General features: G+C 44.5%; 1 protein-coding gene across 1 annotated transcript in view; it reads right to left on the bottom strand.

The window, feature by feature from the left end:
* Window positions 1-18,965, bottom strand: part of LOC138246551 (sialic acid-binding Ig-like lectin 13) — a 286,183-nt gene that overhangs the window by 38,301 nt on the left and 228,917 nt on the right. The window contains exons 7-9 of the mRNA XM_069201221.1: window positions 16,793-16,867; window positions 12,189-12,449; window positions 4,162-4,276 (exon numbers count right to left, since the gene is read on the bottom strand). Of these exons, the coding sequence (XP_069057322.1) occupies window positions 4,162-4,276; window positions 12,189-12,449; window positions 16,793-16,867 (451 nt within the window). The remainder of the gene's footprint in view (window positions 1-4,161; window positions 4,277-12,188; window positions 12,450-16,792; window positions 16,868-18,965) is intronic.

The following is an 18,965-nucleotide window of genomic DNA, read 5'->3' as shown; positions in this document are numbered from 1 at the left end:
TCTGGGTCTGGGGATATCCCTCCAGGTTAGTGTGTGTCTAATAGTTGTCCCTCGCTATTTGCAGGTGACTCTGGTTACCCCAACCTGTCATGGCTACTGACCCCAGTGAGGAATCCCAGGACAAGGGCAGAGGAACGCCACAATGAGGCCCATGGGCGAACGAGGAGGGTGATCGAGCGGACCTTCGGCCTCCTGAAGGCCAGGTCCTGGTGCCTCCATATGACAGGTGGATCCCTATTCTACTCACCAAAGAAGGTGTGCCAGATCATCATGGCCTGCTGTAAGCTTCACAACTTGGCTTTGCGTCAACAGGTGCCTTTTCTGCAGGAGGATGGCCCAGATGGCGGTGTTGTGGCAGCTGTGGAGCCTGTGGACAGTGAAGACGAGGAAGCAGAGGAAGAAGACATGGACAACAGGGACTCAGTGATCCAGCAATATTTCCAGTGAGACACAGGTAAGAGTACAGACCTGCCTACTACATGTACTTTAACACTGCTACCTCTCTTCTGTCTGTCGTTTTCACCCAGTGTATGGTCACTGAGTTGTCACTTTTCCTTACGATTTCACAGATGTGGGTCCCACTGTGTGACATCTGCTTAGATTCATCATGGACTAGAGCTGTGTGACATAGGTATGTTGACATTACAATTGAAAGAGCATTTTGTCACTGTAATTGCTAATACACTATTTCGAAATCACAGACAGACTCCAGATTGTTTTGTGCTTTAAGTGTGTTTATTTAAGTGCTCAATATTGGAGGGGGTAGTGAAATGGTGAGGGGTGATGGTGGAGGAATTTCCATTGCAGAGTCCAGTCTATTGGTGTCAAAGGTGCATTGCCCATATGGGCATAGGAAGTAGAGCTGGGGCAGTTTAAGTATGGACAGGGTGACAAAGTGGGACAGTAGGATGACAATCAGGGTGGTCTCATTTCTTTGCGGGGGTCTTGGCATCATGCTCTATCTTGTTCCTGGATCTCAGGGACCGTTTGCGGGGTGGTACTCCCTCTGCAGGGGGTGGGGTGCTGGTGTGGTGGTCCTGTGGCGGGGCGTCCTGTCCACTAGCGCCGGCGGAGGTGGTGGGAAGTTCATCGTCCAGGCTAGTGTCAGGGGCCCCTTGTTGTGCCACAGCGTCCCTCCTGGTGTTCACAAGTTCCTTCAGCACCCCTACAATGGTGCCCAGGGTGGAGCTGATGGTTCTGAGTTCCTCCATGAAGCCCAACTACTGTTCCTCCTGCAGGTGCTGGGTCTCCTGAAACTTGGCCCGTACCGTTGCCATCGTCTCCTGGGAGTGGCGGTAGGCTCCCATGATGAAGGAGAGGGCCTCGTGGAGAGTGGGTTCCCTTGGCCTGTCCGCCCCCTGTCGCACAGCAGCCCACCCAGTTCCCCTGTGTTCCTGGGCCTCTGTCCCCTGGACCGTGTGCCCACTGCCCCCAGGTCCCTGTTGTTGGGGTGGTGGGATAGCCTGGGTTCCCTGTAGTGGTGGACACACTGCTGATTTACGTGTCCTGTAGACAGAGGTATGGGCCCGGTGGGTGGGTGCTGTGCTGGTGTTTCCAGAGTGGGGAAGGTCTGTGGTGGCCTGTGACTGGGTGAGGGGAACCGACTGTCCCGAGGTCCCCGATGGGCCGGGCTGGTCATCTAGATCCAGTTGGACAGAGCTGCTGTCATCACTGTGGGCCTCTTCTGTTGGTGGTGTGGACATTTGTGGACCCTCCTGTCCAGTGACGTTGGGTAGGGGTCCTGCAGGGGTATAAAAGGATGGTTATTACATCTTTGTGTGGCATGGTGTGCAATGGGTGGGTGACCGTGTACTCCAGTGTTTGCATTCCTGTGTGGGACCTTGTGTGATGATGGTTTAGGGGGATGTATGGGTATGTGCAGTGGACATGTTTTAGTGATGGGTGTCTATGCTTTGTTGTTGCATGCAGGGCTTGGTGTTAGGATGTGTGGTTTATGATGTTGGGACATATGTGAGGAGTTTGAGTGCTGGGGGTGAGGGTGAGGGTATGTGATGGCATGCAGGTAGGGTGGGGAATGTAATAGTTAAGATTTGTCTTACCAGAGTCCATTCCTCCACCTACTCCTGTGAGGCCCTCAGGATGCAGAATCAACAAGACCTGCTCCTCTCATGTTGTTAGTTGTGGGGGAGGAGGTGGGGGTCCGCCGCCAGTCCGCTGAACCGCCAGGTGGTGTCTTGAAACCACGGAACACACCTTCCCCCGTAGGTCGTTCCACCTCTTCCTGATGTCCTCCCGATTTCTTGGGTGCTGTCCCACTGCGTTGACCCTGTCCATTATTCTTCGCCATAGCTCCATCTTCCTTGCAATTGAGGTGTGCTGCACCTGTGATCCGCATAGCTGTGGCTCTATCAGGATGATTTCCTCACCAAGACCCTGAGCTCCTCCTCTGAGAACGTGGGGTGTCTTTGCCGTGCCATGGGGTGGTGTAGGTGATGTGTGGGGTGGAGTGTGTGGTGATAAGTGTGCTGATCTGTAGTGGTGTGTTGTGTTAGGTGCGTGGAAGTTCTGTGGGTGATGGTGGTGTGTGCCTGTGGATGCTGTTGTTCTTGCTGGTGCTGTCTCTCTCTGGCCTTCTTTAGGAGTTTTTTGTCATAGGGGTTTGTGGGTTATGTGGGTGTGTGTTTTATATTGTATTGTGTGTGTGGGAGTGGAGTGTGTATGTGTATCAGGTGTGTTTATTTCAAATTGTCCAATGTGGCTGTGTTTTGTAAGAGTGTGTGTAATTTGAGCGCAGCGGTGTGTACCGCCAATGGAATACCGCAGTTGAAAGACCGCCGCGTGGATTTGTGTGTCGTGATAGTGTGGGCGTTTTTCTGTTGGCGTCACGGTGGATGATTTGTTTTCGCCAGTTTATCACTGACCTTTGGTGTGGCGGACTTGTGTGGGTGTCTGAATTTTGGCGGATTCCGAAATGTGGGTCATAATAGCTGTGGCGGAATTCCGCGGCCGCAGCGGAGTGTTGGCGCTCTTCTGCACGGCGGTAAGTGGCTTTTACCGCCAATGTTGTAATGAGGGCCTATATAATATAACATTGAGTTGTACTGTTAGAGGATTACGTTTAGTTTGACCCTATCCATTGATAAGGAACTATGAAGAAATAAAAAAACTGAACATGAATCTGTCCACTCCCCAAGTTGCTTATTAGCTTAGATTAATTTGAGTTCATTCTACATGAATGATTACTAATTGTCTTTCTCAATGTGATACATCAGTGTCTCAAAAAAATTAAAAAAGAATTGGAATGGTGGATTTACTTGATATTTCCTTTTTATATGTTATTTGAAGCCTTGAGAAAGCCTCTTCAAAGACAAACGCCTGGCACAACTGGATGTAATGAATGTTTTAATCTATGTCTCTTTAGATGAAAAATTACCTGAGGTCTGAAAATGGGTTGCTTAGTGTACAATAAATGATGTTTCGGCAGATACATGCATGACGATTTTATTACACATTCAGTAATTTGAATGCACATATATGGATGTTTAATGCTCATGCATATACGTTTTTAAGCATGTGAAGCAGATTAAATAAACATGAACGCATGTTTGTAAGGATATGTAGCATGATTGCATATTCACAAGAAGATATATATATATATATATATATATATATATATATATATATATATATATATATATATATATATATACATGTCTATGGAATTTCATAATAAAAATGCAAATTCTTGAGAGTTTGTTGGCAGACTAGTAAGCAAACTTTGTACAACCATGGGGGTTTGTAAGCTCATGCGGCACTACAGAAGAAAGAGTGTGTAAATTCACATGTGTGACAGTTCATAGGAACATGCATAAGCGCTGGATGCACATTCATGCTTGTGTGATAGTGCCTGGCTAAGGACACTGGGGCATGAACGCACATGAGGGTTTGGGTTTTCACTAGTATGAGGACTTCCATAGGATCGCGTGTGGGTGAAAGAGGGATTGAATACACGTAATGAAAGTATGTACACACACAACACTTTGAAATAGGAGAGTCCTACATAATTGTCCCAGACAGAGATTGGAAACTGTCCATTGGGAAAGGACGGTTCTCAGTTTCACTGATTTACTCACAAGATTATGGAATATACATGTGGATTTGGGAAAACCTTTTGACCAAATTGGAAAAAGTGGATCTTACCTTCTGACAGTGCCACACATCAGCAATGCCAACAAGCACACGCCAACCAGGACAACAGCACCCGCAATTACTCCCCCAATGAGGGACACAAGGGGCAGGTTTGGAGATTCCATTTCTGAAAAGAGAAAGAAAGATATCTATTTAGTCCATGTTCCTATATACATGCTATTTCCAGTGCATTGCACCCACAAAGCCAGCATCCTCTTTAATGTTAAGCATGACACAAACAAGGGTCTTCTTCCTAAAACTGAAATAGGGTGAGTGAGGTTGGCTTAAATCATGGCAACATAGTTCGAAATCTAATAGAATAACAAGGGAATACACTAGCATGATCAGGTGTCAGAAGGATGGTATAAGAGATAGTATTAAAGGGAGAAAGAATTGAGAGAGATCTCTACGCTTTCTTAGGTAGATCTGTAATTGCATGGCAAAAACTTGTCTTTGCTTCTAACTTTTCCTCTGCATGCCTCTGCAGGTGCAGATTGGCAGCGTTTAAACAGAGGGGAAGGGCAATTCCCACATCATGGTGATCTGTGTTATCATACCCAGTGGCCATGACACTCCTGGATGTCATCAGGGCTCCAGCACTCCCACTCAAAGGTGACCTGGGGTTGAACTAACTGTGCACTTTCTATGTTGTGTACAGTCGGTGCACTTCCCAACAGCCTACTTGCCCCAGCGCCCATGTCAATAATACGACTGTCAAAAGATGAAAGCATCCTCTCATGATGGAATGCCACATTGTGAATGTGTACTTGCTCGATCAGAGCACAAGCACTCTCATCCCCTTCTATAACAGAGAAAGGTCCAATGGTGCAATTTCCTACTGTGCCTTTTGGATGCTTCTGTAATACAGCCCTATGTTTCTCCCTCACGATTTCTTAAAAACAAATCAAGTTCTGCATGGACGTTTTTTTAATTGTGTTAAATACTAAAGGACCTGACTCGTTGTTCAGTCTTATTGGAAAATCCTCAGAATCCTGAAGGAGGTTCTAAATCCTTTGAAGATTCCTCCATAGTGCATTCATCTGGTGGGTAAAATACTACCAATCGTTTCTCTTCACATTTCACTGCTTCCTCCATAAATAAAATTTTTTTTTGCCTTACAACTCAACTCTAAATCAAGCCTTCAGCCTGCTTATTCCACTCTAGAGCTTCCACTAACAAGTGCTTGCATTGACTGTTATGTTTATCCCATGGAATATTGTTAACGCTTCCTATCTTGCCTTCCTCATCCTTTAACTCAAATATTGAATGTTGTCAGCCCTCAGTATTCCTTATGGATAAGTTACACCCTGGCAACCAATCGATGGCCAGTCTTTCACTTTATACGTAAACATTTACAGGCTTATTGACCATGGTTATGCCGACACGCAAGAGGACGCAAGGGTAATGCAAAGACCTGAATGGCATTTAGCAAGCCACGCAACATGGCTTATTGAATGTGTAGTAACGCAAGGCAGTGAGTGGTTCCATGGGTGGTGTGCGGGTGTTCCTATGCATTTGGCCACGGATTTTGGCACATTTCCAGATTTACAAGTAATAGTAGACCTGGGGGTGCATCAAAATGCTACGCCTTCCCAGGGGAGGAGTAACAAGGAGAAATATGTGTGTTACTCCTCATTGGTTTCCCATTTCCATATGTGCTGCATTATGCATCACTCATAGAAAGAGAAAAAATCTCTAAAGGTTGTTTGTGTGTAGGAAGCATCCATTCCTGCACAAAAACAATCCTTCCTCCAGCACAGGCATCCTTGCACCTTGATGAAAGCTTTGAGTGAAATTCTGGGCCAAAATTTGGAATTAGTGGGGAACTACTGTATTTTGTAATAGTTTTACAAGTTTATACCTAAAGTAAATTATTTATGAGTTGATTTCAAAATGTATTTTCTAATTACATGGCTTATGTGTTTTTAAGCAGTCCTACAAAAGTTAAAATTGCAGTATTTCAGTGACTTTGTTCACACTTTATGTATCCAACCTCATTGTGCCTTTTAGTGAGTTTATCTTAGGCACTACTAAGCACTGTCAATTTGAAATGTGATATCCCACTGCCTTGGTACACATTTCTTGACAGCCTGGAGGACTGCATTATTGGCCTCCAAATTACTCAAAATAAAAGTGGCTTATAAAACCAGTGCCTAATTTAGGCCAGTGGTTTCCTTGGCTTGTGTCAGTTTGCCAAATGGTGCTGCTGTCTGTCCACTTTAGGGATGAGCACAGTAGTTTTTGTTTTTATTAAGTACACATTAATATTGCTATTATCCACTGTGCAACCCTGTCTTATAGATTTGGAAGCCTGGAATAGTCTGTATCTTAACACAAGAGTCAAGGTTTGTAAATGTGTTGATATTGGCATTGGTAGCACTGTCAGGGGCAAAGTATGTTGCAAGCTGCAGGGGCCTCCTGACAAGGGCTTAGACACATTTTTTTTCAAATTACACACTGTAGAAAACCTCTCAAGTCAGCACAAAACTTGCCCTAACAATCCTTTAAAAATGTCCCCACACTGTGTTTTAGACATGCCAGCTTTAGGGTAGTTGTTGGAAATGGCTGTTTTTGCAGGGTTATCCCCAAACCTTTTGTCTTTCTCCTCCTATTGTTCTGATCTTTTTGCTGATTTAGGACTCTAAATACCAATCCTAACTAGTGTTAAAATGCATATGCTCTCTCCTCTAAAACATGGTATGTTTGGCTTACACCTGTTTGGCATATTAATTTACTTCTAATTCCCTGTAAGGTGGTATACCATGTACCCAGGGCCTGTAAATCAAATGGTACTAGTAGGCCTGCAGCACTAATTGTGCCACCCACAGCAGTTGCCTTTCAAACCTGTCTCAGGCCTGCCACTGCGGGGCCTGCTTGCATAGTTTACTGCCACATTGACTTGGTATTTCAAACTATTTGCCAAGCTTAGACTTCATTTTTACTACACCTAAGTCCCCCCTAAGGCACGCCCTGGATAGCCCTATCGGCTAAATCCTGTGTATATAAACAGTAGGACATGTATTTTTTGTTTTACATATCCTAGTAGTGACAACCAGCCTATGCCAGGACCCGATTCACACTCTGGGGAGTCACTGCCCGCCAGACCTAGCTGGCAGCATTCCAAAGAGAAGCACATTGACCCGCAAGGTCTTTTGTGGCTGGGCTGCATGTCTGAAGGTAGCAAGGGTTTCCAGCTTTTCTCTGACTGAGGTACCTTTCTTGCCAAGTATTCCCCGGCCCGAGGTGTGGCGTGCCCTGTCCTGGGGCTGCACGCACAAAAGATCAGGCATTCTGGTGGCCAAGGTCAGAACCTAGTAGTGACTGCTTCACATAACTGTGTTCTGCACAGTTAGTGGTACATGTTGCTCCATTTCCCATAGAGGATACCAAGGGTCACATCCAGTAATGGAGGAAACTGCTGTGCCACAGAAAAATGGCCCACAGGTGCTTCTCTCTTATATCTGCTGTTTATGTCTTATTTTGCCCAGGATAACGGGTACACCCACAGTAAGGATGTTGCATGAAAATTATTTGAAATTCACACCTGATGTTGCAAAGTAAGGGCTGCTCATATATAATGGGCAATGTTTTTAGCATGCATGTCATTCTGGCTCCTCTAATGTCTAGGATCACAAATCCTGCTTCAGTAGTTGCCTAATTTGCACTGTATTTATGATTAGTATTAAGGTGTTGCATAATGTATACCAGTTCAGTTCTTGCTTTATCAGTATGATGAATATTATGTTAGTCCATACACAATATGCACAATATTTATGTCCTATAATATTTTTGGTCTTGGGATATATGTTCAATAGAAACCAATTTTTTATTAAATCCTGTGTGGAGTCTCTTTTTGTGGTGCATTTATTGCGTCACAGGTGTACATGTGTTGTACAAAAGCTTTACACATGACCTCTGGGGATAAGCCTGACCCAGGGGGCTGAGCATAGCTTATCTTTGGTGTGTAATTTACCTGTTTGTCTACTTACCTCCATTTATTTGCTGAAGATCATTTTTGTTGGCCTTAGAACTCTGTGCAGTTTACCACTGCTGCCCCATGCTACAGTGCTTGTGCTCACTCCCCTAAACATGGTTAAATTGGTTTATACTAGTTGCTACTAGTATGCCTGCAGCACATATTATGGCACTCATTTAAGTATTCCCTGAAAACATGTCCCAAGTCTGCCATTGCACCTGCCTGAATGTTGTTTAAAACTGAGAAATCAACTTGGAAATATAACCCCTTGTCAAGCCTTAAACTCCCACTTTTCTGCATATATGTGATCCCTACGGTAAGCCATAGGTAGTCCATAGAGCTGGGTGCATTGTAATCAAAGGGGTTGGCATGTGCAATTAAGTTTTACATGTCCTGCTAGTGAAAAACACTTAACATTTAGATTTGTTTTTTCACTATCATGAGACCTAGCTGTCCCATGGGATAGCATTGGGTTGCCTTATTACATTTAGAAAATGCTGACTTTTGATTGAGGAAAGATAAGCTTTTCATGTTTGGTATCTATGAAATTGTAATAAAAAAATTGTTTAATGGCAATGTCAGATTTTAAATTACAATTTTGAGAATTCCAGTTTTAGAAATGTACCTTATCTGAAGTTATTTTGGCAGTTTTAGAAATGTGCATTGTCTGAAGATATTTTGGCACCACAATAAATTATTAGCTTGTGATCACAACATTTATTTAGCATGACCACAGTATCCATACATGAATATTTTTCACTTTTTTCTTTTAGACATTTTGCATAGCACAATCATATACAGTGGACAGGATCCATTTGATATCCAGTGAACTTTAATAGCCCACGGCTTGTTCTTAGTTACTGTAAAACATAAACCTAAATTATAAATAACAAAACATACAAATGTAAATGTTTTTTTGCAATTCCTGACACATATGAAGTGTACAAGTTCCCAACTTTCAAAGCAGCAGGAATACCAGATTTTTCTCAATTATCCAGACTCCTAAAATCAAGCATTAGCAGGTGCTGTCACAACTCATCAATTAAACAAAGACACGATTGCAAGGGGCAGATGTAAGGAAAGTGGAGTTGCACTCAGTGCAGCACTACTTTCATTGCACCCCTTAGAGCCCTCCTACCTCCACCAATTGTGCGCTGTATGTATGGCACACCATGACGCAGGGTAAGGGGCAATAGCGTCATTTCTTTTCATGCTATTGATGTGCAGGTGTAGCGCCAAAATATTGGTGCTACTCCTGCAGAGTACATCGGCCCATTATAAATAATAGTGTGCCCCCTTTTAACGCCTGCTCTGAGCAGGCATTAAAAGAGCTGATAAAAATGACGCAAGAAAATTTCTTATATTTCTTTGTGCCATTTTTTTGACCTCCCCGAAAGGGGGAACGCCCCCCTTACATACATTGTGCCTGGCGCAGGCATAATGTGGCGCAAGGGTTTCCAAAGTAGCGCAATGCATACAATGGTTCACATTGGAGAACATGACGGCCCCAATCCCTAGTTAAACCAAGGTAGTTATTATTCCCAATCCAATACGGTGACAATGACCATACAATTCCAAATTTTATTTAGATCAAACGGTCAAAATCAGGAGTGCACTCTCAGGGAAGTACACATAATATCAGCCAATTACATTCACAGGGAAAATGTGAATACCTCTAAAATCAAGGGAGCATCTGTGTAAGAACACCTAATTGTTGTTAGTTTCTTTTGATTGGTGCCTGTTGAGATATTGTTATATGTTATTATCATTATTATTTAACAGCACACCACAATGGGTAAGTAGATAGTGACCCGAGTGCCATATAAATGACACCACTTTCACCCAATCCTACTGGTTCCTCGTTTGACTCCTAAAGCTTTTCCGCCCTTCCAAGACTAAAACTCCTCCTTCCTTGTGCTTGCTCTGAGTGACTCACTACTGCTTCTGCTGTAGCCTGCACATCACAGCATCATCTCTCTCCTTTGTCCCTACCATCCACCTTGTAGGTTCCCCAGAAACCAGAGGCTACCTAACATCTACTGATGTCCAACATAAGGCAGGGCAGGGTGTATGGCATTCAAAAGTAGGGCATGTGAAGTTTTAATGTTATACATGTCTGTGCAGTGAACAAACTTCAACTCCTATTTTCTCTGTTGCAAGGCCTGCTGCTCCATAGGAAAGCATCTAATTACAATATTCCATTTAACAATGCCATCTCCGGTTAGGGACCAGCTAGAAATCTAATTCAAAGACTTGTTTTATTAGTTATTCAAAACCCAATTTAATGGTGAAATTCAATTTCTAATAACTATTAGAGAAAAAAGTTCCCTTTTATCTGCCTAAATCCTCTGGAGGCCCATTTACATGAGGTCCAACTGTCATCTGACATCTGAATAGTCTGTTGATTAGATGTGAAAACTGCTCCTTAAGCAAGAACAAAAGCCTTGAGCGTGGGAGGTGTTGTTGCTCCCTTGACAAGGGGGCCCATGGCCTGAATGCAGGAACGTGACTAACTCAAAAGAGGCCTCACACACGTTTAGATGTAGCTATCACCTGGGCAGGCCTCTTCCTTTGTTTTGCCAGTAAGGCAGGCACCAATCCCAGGGGAATGGAAGTGCCCTAGAGAACCTGGTTACAGTGACCAAAGAGAAGGGGCATCTTATTTCCATGACTACTCCTCAGTGGTTAGCAGAGGAGCTCCACACTGGAAGAATGATTCTTCCTTCTTGGTTTTGGGTAGAGGGGGCATTGTGAGATTATTCACATTTGGGCACATGGGTGATACTGCAAAAGTGGCCATTTTTAAGCCTGTGTAATGTTTACCCCATTGCATAGGCAGTAGTCAGGACTTGTCGATAACAACAAGCTGGGGCCAGGGCTCAGTGCAGTATCCACAATGCCCTCTTCAGAATACTACTGGACTTGTGAAAGAATCAGAAGAGGACTGAATCTACTGTCTGTGATATGTAAAGAGCCCTGAAGCACTGGATGCACAGTCAATTGTAACCAAGAGGTGACTTCTTGCCCTGCTGGAAGAATGCAAACTCTGGATAGGGACTAAGTCAGAGCATAGAAATATTTACCTGGAGAAGGTGCCAAAACTGTTCAGCCAGCAAGGAACCTTCTCTGGGGAGAGGAATTCAAATTTCTCCCTCTCTGAGCTTTTCTGCCAAAAGTCAACAGCTTCACTGGGACCTCATCCAACAGTTGTAAACCATTGTGGACCCCACCTCAGCTGCAGCTTGTTACCTTGCCCCACTGAAGAATTTTTACTTCCACTTCAGAGATTAAGTACCAGATTTATGAGATTTTGGTGCAGGGCAGCGCAGCAAGTCACCTTGCTGCCCTGCATCAAAGGGAAGTACAGGAATGTGCCATATCTATGGCATCTAGACCATCACAGAACTATACTTTATATAGAAAGCTCAGAGGGTTATTGTCAAAGAGATCCTTTTGTTGTTTTCAGTTCATAAGTTACAGTCCTACTATAGCATAGCAACCTAGGTATTGTCATCAAGGAGCTGCATTCAAACTGTACGGCATAGGTTAGAACGTTATGCTTTTTTCCGAACCTTTCTTTACCCTAATGTTGCTAAAAAGAGTTCATTTGGGTTGAAAAGCATTCTCATTAGTAAAGTCAACCACTGTGGTGCATTGTAAATCCTGGGATTTTGTGCATCTCCTGACCAAACACTTAAAATATGCTGCTAATTAGTGTGAATGACATGTGAGTCCTACAACTTGTAATCCTCATTGTTTCATGTAACATTTTCTATAAACTGATTTACACACGTATGATTAATTGTCTCTGTATTATGAGTGTGTGATGTAAAGTGCTCTGACGCTCTATACAGGTATGAGTAGCGCTATAAAACCGCAAATGAAATGTATGTGAGAGAGGAGCCATGGAGAGATGAGGGACACTGTTGGAGGGTGGTAGTGAGGGCATCCGTGGAGGAGTTGTTCAGTGTGGGTTGCCAGAAAAGATTGCCATAGCCATAAATGTGTCCATTTAATCATTTGTTCCCATCTCAAACATGCTTCCAGAGGACCATATACTCACCCTGCACGCTGATGAATATGGAAGAGTTTGCCACGCCATGTTTGTTCTTTGCAACGCACCAGTACTGTCCTCCGTTCTTGAATGTTACATTTGAGAGCTTCAGGGTTAGAATTCGAATGTCTGCTTTTTCTAGTTTTGTTTCGCCTTCTTTTGTCCAGGTGAGGCTGGCAAGCGGAGAGCTGTCCACTAAGCAGTGTATGCTGAGACTTTGCCCTGCCATTACAGTTTTATTTGAGACCTTTTCTTCTTTTACAGACCAACCTGCAAACATAAAGAAAGTGATATATTTTAGCCAACTAATTTTTTCATTTATATTTACTGAGCTATTTCCTCATTCAGTAATGAAATTAACCCAGAGAATGTAGAGAGCATTGGGTCCAATTTTCTATAATTTAGGTCTCCAACTAAAATATTAAGCCCACAAGAGATATCCAGGTAAGCTGGCTATTCTGGAGTCAAAACTGCTGCCCTGAGTAGACCTCATCTCAATTCCAGTGCCCAGTGGAGGTATCATGAGGACTAACAACCTTAAGAGGAACTTTGACATATTTCACACAGAGAGGCCTTTTGTGTAAACCTTGCACAAAATTATGCAGATCCCCTTCTTTAATAGTAGCATGAGGTGAAGAAGCTGAGTGTTGCAATGAATGATGGTTACTTATGGGTTATAAAAGAGGTAGGTTTATTAGTTTAGTTGTAGGTTACAGATAAGGCCCCACCAGGAGCGGCATCCTGCCACTCAGCCCTTCTCACTCTAACTGTCCACTCATCCAAGCACAAACACTGCCAACATTCCAACCATACAATGACCTCTCTCACTGACAGAGAAGCAGGGAACATTAAAGTAGTGGGGAGAATGTATAAGATAGCAAGAGGCCACAACACAGAGTAAAGCTGTTTGTGAGTTATAACAAAGCCTCCTTGTGCGAGTTAAAAGGTGACAGCCTCAGTTGCAGGCCCATCAGGCTCCGACTGGCAGATCCCCCAACTCCCTCGCCTTCCCAGTCACAAAATAATAGAAGGTTTCATTAACTGTCTCTGACCTCCCGGCTGTCACTGTTGTATAATAAAACACTCTCCGGCCACATCTATGAGAAGTGGCCTTGAACCTATGTGGCTTGGAGCCCATCACTCAAGCCCCTGTCAAGTACCTGACTTTGCCCATTATCCGGGCATCAAAATCTCTTTGATTGGAGCCCCCACCATGGCTCTTGTCCAAAATGATAGGAAGAAGAGCTTGAGTAGCCTCGTGGTCCTCCTGCTCTCATCCCTAGGTTGATATATTGGTAAAGCATGATTCCTCCTTACAAGAAAATTCATCACTATTGCATCCTCTTTCCACAATATTTATCACTGTAGGATCAGTCATCACAGGGACACCCAAAACATCCCAAACTATGCAAGGTAGTAGTCACTGTCATGCCATGACTCTCTAACATACCAGCCATTACCATCATTATGCCAGTATTAAGTTACATCCATGCCACCAGTATGCCATTGGCAGCATTATCTCAGAGATGGGCAAGAAAAGTCAGTGAATCCATATAATAACGGAGTTATGCCAGAGGCAGCACCTATCAAGCTACATATGGTCCCAAATAGTTGGCCTCTAACGCCAGACGTTATGGGTCATTTATGCGTGGCTGACAGCGGGGATTTGCTGAGTCCTGTTGGGAAGAGTGTTGGTGTTGTGTCAGATTCAGAGGGCAACTTCTAAATGCTTCCATCGGGATTTCTGCTACTTTTAGCAAAACTGTCTACTGTTCACTGGGTGTCTATATTTTCAACAGCTTTTCTACACCACTAAATGATTGGGGACTTGTATAGGCCTTTTTACTGCCCTGCTCAGACCATCTTACCTATCCCACCATGTATGAATGAAACCTGATGCCATCCCTTGACCCTGGTGCACTCTCTAACCCTGCTTCCAAATACTGATCCCACTGCCACACTGTAATAGCGTCCCAAAAACTGGTTCCACTTCTTATCCCGCTCCCTATCTTCCGGGCTGCTTCCATGCAATAACCTCGTTCCAATCTAGCCATGTTATTTTGTAATTTAAAGTTGCTAAACTAGCTGTCTAATGAATGTTTCACAGGATCCAGAGCTGGTATCGGAAGTCCTAAACCAACATTGTATTGTATTCAGACACTTGTGGAATGTGTCATACCTTTACTGAGGACTCGTAGAAATTAACAGTAAGATGTGAGTAAGAAACTACCCTGTCAGTGTACTTTGTTAGTAGATTGTGAGTTTAAATTGTGGTCATTCGCACAAAAGACAAGGGCTGGTGGGGGAGAGTTTCTGGTCTTCTTAAGCAACTTTAAATTTACATAAATAAAGCACTACATTTTGGGGGTTATTACAACTTTGGAGGAGGTGTTAATCCGTCCCAAAAGTGACGGAAAAGTGACGGATTTACCACCAGCCGTATTACGAGTCCATTATATCCTATGGAACTCTTGATATGTTTAGGTGACCCTTCTAGTTGATATCTCCTCTGTGGCTATCTTGTGTCTCTTTTTGGGGGAATTGTGTTAGCCAGCCAGCAACTCTGATGGTGGGGTGGTGAAAGTGGTATTTTACTGGAACTAGCGTGGCAGATTTAAATTAGGATGCTAAATGGCACCATTTTCATTTTTGCTGATAGAGGAAGAAGGTAAATAGAAGTGCTTTAATTATATGCAGGGCCACTGGAATAATATGACAAGAAAAGATGAAATTCTGAGGCAGGGTTTACCTATTCATGTGTCAAAAAAGCCAATGTCTCCAACTCAAGGAAATGCGAGACCTGTTGCATTGCAAATGCTTGTTTTCCATGTGGGGGGTACCTGACCTGGCAGTCCCGCTGGAATGTTCGTATTGGAGCAGGATCGATACTCATTTGCATAAGATGTGTCTCTGGCTAGAGTGGCACATTGGGGAAAAGCAATGGACTGGAATGGAATGCAACCCTGTTCGGTGGCCAGTGGATTTGGTTATTTAAGGCATTTATTCAATCCATTTGTTATTTGTTGCCTGAACAACATACTTCCCGCTGGCACTAGCTTTTTGTATAACCATGAATATTCCTCCATTAAACCATGTCAGAAATTAAAATGTATTACTATCTAGAGGCCCACTGTTTAACCAAAATAAGTCATCCAGTGCACTTGTGCTCGTAGTAGTAAGAGTACTCTAAACATGGATGTAGGTACTCAGTGGTGGTGCACTAGTGCTCCCAGTAGAATGTTTGCTCCAAATATGTATGCGGGTGCTCAGTTACAGTGCAATAGTGCTCTTTGCGCTAAGGGTGCTCTAAACCTGGATGTGAGTGCTAGTGCAAGTAGTAGGAGTGCTCTGACCCTTGATGTGGTTCTCAATGCTGGTGCACCAGTGCTCCTACTACCAAAGGGGGGTGCTAGTCACCGAGGGACATATTTACGAGCCTAGTTGCATTGCTCTTGCACCACCCAATGTGGTTCAAGAGCGGTGCAAGCACAAAATGAAATTTATGAAGCCAAACGAGGCCACCTTACATGGCCCTGAGTTGCTTCATAAATCTCAAGTAAAGCATTGAAGTGCAAATCGCTGTGTTACATTACTCTGTCCCAGGGAAACGTTCCATGGGTGTTGCATGGGTGTTCACATGAAAACATGTGGGCGCATTCTGCAGCACAGAGAGAGAGGAAAAAGCCTCTCAGGATTGTGTTGTGTCCTGCATGCAACACAGGCACTCTTGCACTATGGTGCAAGGGTGCCTGCATTGGCGATAGGCTGACGAAACTCTGCCAGCGCTCGGAAAAAAGGACAGGAATGTGTCATTTGCCACCCATACGGTGCATTCCTGCCCTTTCACTTTGTTGCAGGGCAGCCTAAGGTGACTTGCTGCGTTGCCCTGCCTCAAATCCCCATAAACCTGGGCCACAGTATACAGAAAGGTATGCACACATACATGTACTCTCTATCTTTTTCAGATACAGAACATACGCTGACATTTATACATGCATGCAAGCACACCACAACCACCCTAAAGCTGCAATCCAAATGGACTTTTCCTTTCTTATGAAGCTGTCTGTCTCTGCTCTAATCCTGATTGAGCCCATTTCACCCCCTCCTTGTCCTCGACAGGGTTCTATTTTCATAGTGTGGATCCTAAAGGAAAGTCCAGTGCTGCATTCATGTGCACAGTGATTGACAACATATTGGCCTCATAGTACGTCTTGCCTTCGAGCTGCATCGGTGCATCATTGGCTTCAGTAAATGTATTAAAATAAATAGACCTTGGAACTTGGGGGACCTTAAGGGTAAGTAAGAGGGGGCACCCACCAGCCTGGCTTCCCAGCTAGCTTTGCCACTGCTAATCGTTTTTCAAGTACCTATTTCTGGTAATTTTCTTAACAACTTTCTGAATGATATGAGGTTAGCCCACACCCCAGGGGCTTCCAACCAAGTATTGGAGGCCATAGTTCAGTATACTGTAGCCAAAAGACAGAACCTTACATTTTGATGTAAACTCGAACAGGGTACCGCAAATATTATTTATGTCTTCACGTTAATGTTCTGGCTGATGAGGATGACTGACACTTGTGAAAATGTCTATAACACAACGATCAGAATAATACCTGGTGTGGTGACGACCAGATTAATACCTGGTGTGGTGACATCTTCAGCATTTATTTTTGGGGTCCTGGGAGGATCTGTAACAAAAAACCAGAGCACACTCTTGAAAATAGTTTGTTACATTTATTTCTTCACATTTGCTATATTCTTAGATCATCATTTAAAAGTCACAAGGAGCTGGAGAGATATGTAGCAGTATAGGTCCTCGTTGCACACTCGCCCAAAATACAGATTAAAGTTCTTTTGCAAGATAGATATGCTTGAAAAGAAACACATTTTCTTCTGTGCAGCTTTGGAATTGAGGTAGAAAATCACCTTAATCACAGTGTACGATGCATAATTTCATATATGTAGATGCATATTGACGAGTCTTTAACAACAGAATGTAGAACTGTCAGTCATAAGGTTTTCTAGAGGATTTCATCTACTGTGTGCAAATGTGAAAGATCAACGTAATGTGACATTGCTTGTCCTTTTATCATATCATCATTCCTCAGTCTCGCCAACAATAAAAGTGTTCAATCCAACTTTTTTCAGTACTGAGAGCTACTTCTGATCAGTAAAAATCATGGTGAGCTACTGAAGGCTAAACATATTGTGCATTGTTATCAGACACTTCCACAGCCAGCTTCATTAACTTTAAGCCTAATGTCCATAGAGTGAGATATAATGTTTTGAACAAAATACTTTATCTAGTGGCACTATTAGAGGGCCGCCATATGTATCAGTGAAAGTGTGGTCTTTAGAAGTTGTACGAACATGTGTGCATATGAATGGGATATATGTGTATGGGTGACTGAGAGCATGTATTATATGTACTTGTACCACAGGACATACCTTTCACCCTATGTTGCACCGCTACATGTTTATCACAAACATACAACCATTTTTTTAAATGGAGAAATTTAAAATGCAGGAAAAAGTTGTGCAAAAATGTTAAACATATTAAACATTTTTCTGCACTTTAAAGTTCTCCCAGGAGGGCGTGGCCAAGATGGCGAGGGAGTAAGTCGCACTTCGGTGCCTCTCCCTTGACCTATCATGGAGTTTGCAGATCTCCTCTGAGTGGCATCCGCTTGCCAGAGGCAAGATGGCATCCTGGCAGTGGAGGGGCAGAGACTCAGCAGAGAATTCATAGCTGCACCTAGGGTTACATTTCCTGACCTGTCAGTTGACTGAAGGTGGCCCGGGCACATTGACGCTGAGTTTTGTGCCCCCTGTGGCACATGGCACAGAGTGACACTGCTGGTGGTGGCCCTGGTGCTGCGGTGTGCCTGGGCCGAACGGCCCACACCGGACACGGGGCATTCCCTCGCCGCTTGCATGCACGGAAGGGAGCACGCTGCACCTGACGAGGCGTAGGGAGCGTGTGGAGGTGGTGGTCTTCCTGGACTCATGAGACCTGGCGGGAGGAGTGCCCTGACCACCGCAAGCTACAAATTGGCTGTGGTGACAGGTGGGGCCTGACGATCCCCCTGCTTCATATTGCTGCTGGGAGTGCTGACCCTGATGTTGCTGAATGCCTGGGCCATGAGGCCTGTGTTGGAAGCTGGGCAGTCCCTTACAGCCATCATGCACAGAGGGCTCGATGTGCATCTAATGGAGCGGAGGGGGCAATTGGAGGCGGAGGCCTTCCCAGCCTTGCGGAATCCAGCAAGAGGAGCGCCCTGACTGCTGCCAGCTGCAAGTCACTCACAGTGACAGGTGAGGCCTGACTCTCCTCCTCCCTGCTGAATATTGCTGATACCACTTCTTTCCTGACACCACTTCTTTCCTGTGTACTGGGCCTGTCCCTCTGCACCCGGGACATCTGGGACCCGGCATTTGAGACCAGGATGCAGTGCCTGTAGATCCAGGGGTGGCCCAGGGTGGTGAGCCTTCTGCTCCGGGAGGCACTGGACCAGTGAAGGATGACCCAGAGGACTCTCCGGTGCCCTGGGGAGCATGGCACCAATGGCGGTCCCCGGTCTCATCAGTGTTGGGGCATTGAGAGCCCTAGGGTCTACAAGCCACAGCAACAGCACTCCGATACAACACCTCTGTCTGGGCCCCTGGACTAAGGTGTGATTGGGGCGCCCTCTCTCCAGAGGATTGTCTACTGACCCTGTCCTTGATGACGTACGCCTACCAGATGACACTGAGAATGAGATACTTTGGGGTCTTCGCCGTGTCCTG

Source organism: Pleurodeles waltl, chromosome 7 (assembly GCF_031143425.1).
Source record: "Pleurodeles waltl isolate 20211129_DDA chromosome 7, aPleWal1.hap1.20221129, whole genome shotgun sequence".
NCBI lineage: Eukaryota > Metazoa > Chordata > Amphibia > Caudata > Salamandridae > Pleurodeles > Pleurodeles waltl.
The sequence above is the reverse complement of the archived record's forward strand: the minus strand, read 5'-3'. Positions and strand labels throughout refer to the sequence as shown.